The sequence below is a fragment of the Syngnathus leptorhynchus genome, chromosome 9 (assembly GCF_054491065.1).
Source record: "Syngnathus leptorhynchus isolate UIUO chromosome 9, UIUO_Slep, whole genome shotgun sequence".
Taxonomy (NCBI): Eukaryota; Metazoa; Chordata; class Actinopteri; order Syngnathiformes; family Syngnathidae; genus Syngnathus; species Syngnathus leptorhynchus.
Window position 1 is genome coordinate 6187535 of NC_141203.1, and position 7910 is coordinate 6195444.

At 39.8% G+C, this 7910-nt stretch overlaps 1 protein-coding gene across 1 annotated transcript; it reads left to right on the top strand.

Moving 5' to 3' along the window:
• Positions 1 to 242: 242 nt before the first annotated feature.
• On the top strand, positions 243 to 7582 carry rbm44 (RNA binding motif protein 44). The gene is made up of 15 exons (XM_085920532.1): positions 243 to 312; positions 2662 to 2834; positions 2939 to 3008; positions 3084 to 3190; positions 3611 to 3685; positions 3768 to 3937; positions 4054 to 4166; positions 4304 to 4775; positions 5293 to 5345; positions 5422 to 5538; positions 5787 to 5919; positions 6088 to 6127; positions 6346 to 6456; positions 6531 to 6607; positions 6816 to 7582. Exons 1-15 carry the CDS (start codon positions 269 to 271, stop codon positions 7071 to 7073), a joined length of 2013 nt encoding a protein of 670 aa, XP_085776658.1. The 5' UTR covers positions 243 to 268; the 3' UTR covers positions 7074 to 7582.
• Positions 7583 to 7910: the final 328 nt, after the last annotated feature.

A 7910-nucleotide genomic window follows, 5' to 3' on the forward strand; every position in this document is an offset into this window, starting at 1 on the left:
TTTTTTCCCTTCTTGATGTTGTGTTTTAAATACTTGTCCTTAAAGGAACACAAATGTTTATCTTCCATCAAGAGTTTTATCCATTGCTTTGTGTGAATTGATAAGAATTTGAAAAGTCTGGGATCGCTCCACTATTTGAGAAAGGAGGGATAATTGAATACGATACTTGATTGGGTGAATCTTTGCCAAAGTTTTCTTTTGACCAATCATGGCAACAGAAATCCTAATCAGGAAGTGAAAGAAGCACAAACCTCTTTTCCAGCTAAAAATGCACAAAGCGCCTCTTGCTGTTCTTCTCCTAAAAAGGAAATTGTGAGTAACTCTGCAAGAACAGAATTAGGAGCATCATTGTACATGCGTTTGCCAACGGCCTCATGCATTTTGCCCCCAAACACATTGTTGCTTTGTGATTGCTCTGGTCATCCAGTGACTCGGGACAAGATGGATTCTCATGTTTTTTTCAAACTCACAAAAAAACAATTTGTAATCAGGATGGCATTTACATAATAAAACATCTTCTTTTGCTATTTTTAGGAAGTCATGGGATTTATCTCTGAATAGTCATAGTTTGACTGGGAATTGTGTGACTGAAATCTTGGTAGATAGTAGCTTAGTATTTGACATGACCAGTTGTTTCTGTATAAAAAAAAAAAAAAAGACTGCTTGTTTAGAATGTCTGTTAGCATTCTCTCTTTTTTGACGATTATCATTGCAGCTAAAATGCAGCTGTGACCAATGGCAATGGAGTCGCTGTTAGTTGGTCATGAAAATGGTCCAAAAACACCTTAAAGGTAGAAAGTGAAAAGAGGAATTTGGAGTGTAAAATGAGTCAATGCATTAATCTTTGTTTTGCTCTGTTGAGTAGTGGTATCATCGTTGCTTAAGATCTTATTGAAAGTCACTAAAACCTATTAGATCACACTATTTTAACTACATTGTAGAATGTAGATGAACACCCAAACAATTCAAGGACAAAATATATAGAAAAAAAATTGTTGGGCGCACAAAAGTGATGATGCAGTACTCCATGGTTATCCTTTTTTGGGGGTATTTTTTAGGATCATTTTGGCAGTCATGTGTGGGTGTCATGACTCAGGCAAAACCCTTTTCATGGCATGACGAAAAGTAAGCTCGCTGCCTCACTTTGTAGGGCTCCTCATTCCCCTTCCATCGTTGCCGACCTTACAATTAACCCACGGGACCAATATAATACTCTTGATCCATTCCAAACATTGTTGACCTGACAAACCATCACCGGGATGATGGATGGCTCAGAACGTATCAAACAATCAAGACTCCAAATCGATGTTTATGATATTACAGAGCACTTGACATACAGAGCTTGGGCCTTCACATAAGTAGACATACATCACGCCACATGACCATAGGCCACTTCTTCATGGATTATTGATTCACGTATAAGAAACAGCAGCACTAATGCCATTTAAGCTCCAAATCTTCAGGCTCGCTCTCTGTCAATGCAAAAAACACACCATTCAGAGTGGAGCGATCCTTCCGGCCTACATCTTCCAGGGAAATATGGGATTTGATTTTGCAAACGGCTTAAAAACAGTGTTTTTGTTCCACATTTTGTGTTTACACAGTCCTCATTGCCACTGGGACCTTGGTTCCAAATGGTGACATAACCGGTTTGTCACAAATACACACCGCCCACTGACTTGTTTTCATATTTAGTTTTCATGGGCAACCGCTACCCTCTGGTGGAGTTCTCATAACATAGCCATTAAAAAACTATAGTCGAAAATGACTTAAACACGTGGTTGGGTAATGTATCTAGTTATATACCCTAATTTAGCTTCATTAAAAAAAGTGCTAATTTCTAAAGATTTCAACTGTTGGATTTTCTTTTTGACATTATTACATAACACTCGAGTGCCCGATCAGCATGGTGTTGTGGTGGTGCGCTCTAGCCAACATTGCCGTTGTGGACATGGCGATATCAATATTATTGCAATATTTAACGTACATTTTTTTTTAATCTAATGAAAGATTACATTTTTTTTCACGTGGCAAAATAAGCAAACTCAATGTATTCTTAGGTAATTCATGTAATTATACGAGATAACTATAGGATGGCGGTGCACATTTATTTTGCGTTGGATTGGTCAAATTCAGAACAATGGTCGCATGTTTTTGTAATATGAATATTGCATGGGCCAATATCGTGCATGCGTTTTTTTTTTTAAATAATTACCACATGAATATTTTTTTTCTCGTACAGTTAATTATACAAATATTTTATATGGATTGCTGTAATACTCTAAAGCCCCTAATGTTGTTTGCAATCATGGAGAAGAACAAAAACCAAAAAAAACGGGTGAACTGGTCCACGTTGATTTACCAATTCACAAGCTGTGCCATCAATTGTCAGCAGTTTTAACTTCTGCAAGATAACGACAGGTACTTATTTGACCTTCTACAAGATAACAACAGGTGCTTATTTGATCATTTATTTGCACGTTTTAATAGTCATAAGCATCGTCTGCTCAATGTTTTTTTGGGGGGGGGTCTGACGATTTTTTTTTAAGGTAGCGCTGTCTTCGCTCGATGCTCACGAGCAATCAGCTTTCGCTCATTTTGAATGCATGGAAAAACGAGTTTGCCAACATTTTTCTGACTTCAATGTCGCTTAATTTTCAGATTTCAAATTAATACCTCGAGTAAAATTGACATGGCGTACATTCAATCACTTTGGCCAAGCAATCCGCTAATTTTGCCGCTCCGAAGGACTCCTGACTGGCGTACATATCCTCTCGTGGATTGCTCAACCGCACCTTCATTTTATCACAGAGAAGCTAATGCAACAAAACTACGTAAGTCGCCATTGAATTTGACGCAAAAAAAATTAAAAATCGTGAAAAGAAAACTCCTTCGAGTTGAAACAACTAAATGTTAAATTGAATAATGTTTATTCCAGGCGAACCTGTTTTGAGGCCTACTGCGTCTTACTCGATTCCAGAAAACAGCAAAAAGTTCTTTTTGCAGATGTAAGACCATTTCTTACTATTGACAACAATGCTGATATTTTGATTCACTAAATATCTTTTTCTTTTCTTGTTCAGATCGCTCTATAATTTTGTGGCGGATCATCCTAACATTACTTTATGTGACCCCGAATTAACCTCTTGGCGCTTGAGTTTGCCTTCAGATTACAGTCAACTCGTACAAGGTCAACTATGTTATTTCATTGATGAACAATTTATGATATTTAAAATTGCACACTCCCAAAAAGATTTTAAAAGTATATTTGCTGTTACTGTCTATAATCTCACACCTGCACGTTGTAATGAGATCCCATACTTGCATCATCAATTATACTTTATAAAATTCCGGTGATTCCGGAAAAAAAAGGAAGGTGACGGGATTCTGACTTTTTTTCTCAGAATTCTGACTTTAAAGTGAGAATTCAGAATTCTGAGAATCAAGTCAGAATTACTTTTCTCGCAATTCTGCTTAACTGACATTATTTAAATTATTCTGCATGCCCCCATTTAGAAATCAAAGGCTGGATGATGTGTGTGGTCTCCCGAATGTTTGATGCACATGCAACAATGCACATGGCAACAACCATGTGTTTGGTTTTTCATAGATGAAGAAGACTTCTTCCATTTTCTGCAAGAACACCCTGCAATAGAACTGCTCGTCCGAGAGGCTTGTTCGTGGCGTAAGTTGGAGTGTGTCTGAACTGTTTTTTTGAACTGCCACCAACTATTGTGTATCTAATATCTGTTTGTTTATTTTGCTAGGAATGCCCGGGGTCATTTTGCAAACCACCCCTACGGAGTTCAACGAAACTTTCCCACAAAAAGACTGGCTGCCCACTGCGAGCTACATTACCCACATGCAAGGCCACTTCCAAAACACCTACAACCGACCCCAAATGGAGAGACCAACATGTTACCTGAGGCAGTGCCAAGTATGGATACAAGTCGAACACTTGACACATTCCTGTGTTGTGAATAGATGATTCCGTAAAAAAGAGTTTGCTTATTTCTCAAATTCTCAATATATTGTAATTCTGCTTATGCATAGCGGGGATCAGCACAGTCCAGCTCTTGTGGTGTCGTTGAAGGCCTGCCTGGTTTCACGATGGACTTGGAGCAACCATCCAGATTGAATAATTCAGCCATTGATGTCAATTTACAGTGAGTAAACGCTTACCAAACAACGGCAATCCCAAAACTTGCGAAACTAGCATAAGATCAAATAAATATGATAAAGGGGAATGTTTACTCACTGTATGAATGTGTGCAGAGAGGCAAGGTTTGATTTTACATTTCAGATTTAAGCGGCAGCAAGACGAAATGGAGCTCCAGCCCAAGCCGACAGATGAAATTAGGTCCAGTAACAACACTCATCTGCCCGTTCTACCTGAACAAGGCAATGTCCAGATGTCCACTGAGGGAAATAAAGAGGAAATCTCCACAGTACACAGGATGGAAAATATGAAAGAAAAATTAAGCAATGCCATCATGGTCCAAGAAAACAGCAACGAAATCTTTGCTGTGAAGAAGCAGACAGCACAAAGCAAAGAGGCTCACTTTTTTAGCGAAGTAGCTGCATCCAGAGAGCCGAAGGTTAGCACTGCAGATAAGTACACCTCCGCAGTGCCTTGTGTTGCTTCTTGCGGCATCGTGGTGGACATACCATTCACCAAGCACTCATCGGCCCTCACCCAAACCGAAGAGCTGTTCACAGCCGACAAGAGCGTCTTTACCGAGATGCACATGCCTGATCAGGATGATGCCATTAAGGTCAGTTGAGTTCAAGCAACTTCTTGATAGGTTATGTGCCAGTGTTCACATTTTCAAATGTTCTTCACTACAACATTCCTGGGTCATCACAATTGTCCCATTACCGGTGAGCTGTTTGTTAAAACTGGCCCGTGGACGGCTACCTGGTGCACCATTTTGGTGATCCCTGCTATTGCGGTTTCGAACTCATGTCAACGAGTGAAAAGCAGAAGAACTATTTGATTCCCTTTATCGTTTTTCTGTCAATTTGTCTGCTTGGACAATGGGCTGTGATGACCTCTTTTTCCATCAAAATGTTCTGCAGCACTCAGCAAAACCTGAAAATAATTTTCTCCATTCACACATGTATCTGACTTTGCACTGATGTTTCGTTACTGCCAAATCGTACTGCAGAGTTTTGTAAATATTAGTTATATTCCTTAGCTTTTGGACTCCTATCTGAGCTTGGTGTCGCTAATAACAGGACAACAATTAAAAAAAATACATGAATAGCAGCTAAAGACCTTTTATATTTCAGGAATTTACCGAACTTAAGGAAGTCCAGGAAATGAGAAGTAAACAAGAGAAGAGGTATCAAATCATAGCAGATTTTGTGACTGACTTGATGTTATTTTATTTATTTGTTTTTTTTGACATTTTTGTTCAGTCAGCATCACCACCAGGGAAAGCAATGCGAATGTGTCGGACGTGCTCAGAAGGCGGAGTTGAGCGTGCTGGCCCTGCAGTACCACATGCACCGACAGTATTGCAGCATTGGTCATCTGTAAGATTATTTCCTTTTAATGTGCAGTGGAGCCTCAAAATTGGAACCTAACTTTATGTTTCATGACACGGATTGACCTCTAAATTACCCTCATTGAAAACAAAACTATTAACTGTGTAGAATAAGTTTGACATAACATGGCAACATTCTTAACAGTTATAAGTGAAAAAGGTTACATGCTATTTACGCTCGCATCTGTGAGCATTCAAATATGCTAATAGAAGACAAGTTTTCTTTGCTTTTTGTAGACCAGGTAAATCTCCAACCGATATTCTGGCTGTTCTAAAAAAACTGGAATCTGACTATACTAAGATGAGAGAGGAGATCCTGGCAGGGATTCCTTTGGATCAGCTTCAGCCTTTGACAGTAGATTGCGATGAGGTGAGTGCACGTTACATCCCTGAAATGGCAAAAGTGCTTCAAATGTTTTTCATGCCTCACCATGACAAAATCCAATTTCCATTCAGCCAGCAACCATGTCTGGCTGTACATGTGTATCCAATAATGTACTAATCATAAAACAAATGTATAAATGTTTGTCATTAACAGTGTTTGGCTCAAAGAAAGCCCAAGATGGACTGCGGCAAGGGTAAGAACACCAGCACGCTTGTCTTCTTGGAGAACATCCCCCCCCCCCCCCCCCCCCCCTTTAAGGCAAACACTCCTGAACGAAACCAATCAAGTATGCCGTCTGTCCATCTATTGTCTCGCGCTTATCCGGGGTCAGCTAGCAACTTTAATAAAGAAGGAAGGAAGGAAACAATATTGTGGTCATATGTGGTATGTGTCTTTGGCCATGGACAACAGGTGCGTGCAAAGAGCCGAACACGGGAGAGGTGTGGGACGATGCTGAGGAAAATCTTGATCCAGTCTCGATACCTGCTGAGATGAAAGACCAATCAATGGAGATGTCAGATGGTAACCAATACAAGTATGAGACTGCTTATGATCACTATTCTGATGCATTGCCTGTTTTATCATTGTTTACTTAGTTAACACAGAATTGGCTAAGGAAGAGGAAATTACTACTGGACTTGGTTTTCATAATGCAGCCAAAAATGTGGCTAAGGTGAGTTCACGCTTCAATAATCTACATAGCCAGTAGTCCATCCCAGTACAAAGTCGTCCATATTGCACATCAGGGCATTTCATACATCCCGCCTTGCAATTGATAAATGTGAATACATCTCATGTTTCATTTGCAATTAGACTGCAAAGAAATAGTTCTCCATTGTTTTTTTTTCTGGGTGACCACTTTGCCTGTCCTTTGTGTACAGAAATGTTTCAGCATCAGGAGCACACCCACAGCAAAGACAACAGTTGTGTCCCTGCAATATGGCACAATGGCGGCGTTCGACGCCCTAATGGCTGAGCTGACGCACTTCCACCCCAGCGTGCCGAGGCGGAGCATTGTGGATGCTTTGGAGGAGCTGTGGGATACTTACCAAAGTGACCTCTGGCCTCTGCCCCTCACCACTATCAGGCAAATGGCATCCGACCTCCTTACCAGGCCAGCGAATGTGACACCACCTTAAGATGACATTTTGTTGACAAATTATTGTACTTCTATTTGGCCTTTCAAAGTCACGATATGCCCCTGTTTGAAATTCTCCAGTAGGTTACAAATATTTGGGAGCTGATGCCACCAGGCTACGTTCGATTTGTGCTATCGTGATCGTTTTTGCTTTCAGAAGTTTCCTCTGGCAGCATACTGTTATGTTCCAATAGAGCTCTGTTAAAATCATTTGTTTCCTGCTAAATTTGAGTCTGACAATTAAAATGCTAGCCATGTAAACGTTTATCACACCTTTGTCATTTCTAAGTCAAACTGCCCATGGTGGAATAAAAACACGAAGATTCACACCAATGTTAATGTGCATTTAAACCAGGTATGTTTTATTATGGCTGTTAATGGATACAACATTTCCATCTCATTTAGAATGTATCATTTTTCTCTATTCAAATGTAAAAAAAAGTTTCTCTTTTAGGTCAAACTTCTGTTGGCTGTCATAAGTACAGCTTTACAGCCTGTACAGCCTCTTGTGTGTGAAATGTATGTTATTTGTTGCGTTTGTTCTTTATTCATCTGTGTCTTGATTCACTTGTTGGCATCCAGATATGATGTGATTCTTACTTTTGCCACAATTTAATATTTCGTAGAGTGTGAGGCTGGAATTTTATAAGATCCAGATCAGTCCCCAAAAAATGATGATGTGCCAGCTCCAGGAACTGGTGACGTCAGGTTAACCATCCCCATTATTTACTCAGGGAACAATAGGTCAGAAGAAAATCCTATTTTATCATTTCGTTTGACGCTCCTTAGATTCCAGTAGGTGTCAGCACTGTAATGGCTAGCCTGTCGGATTAACGGG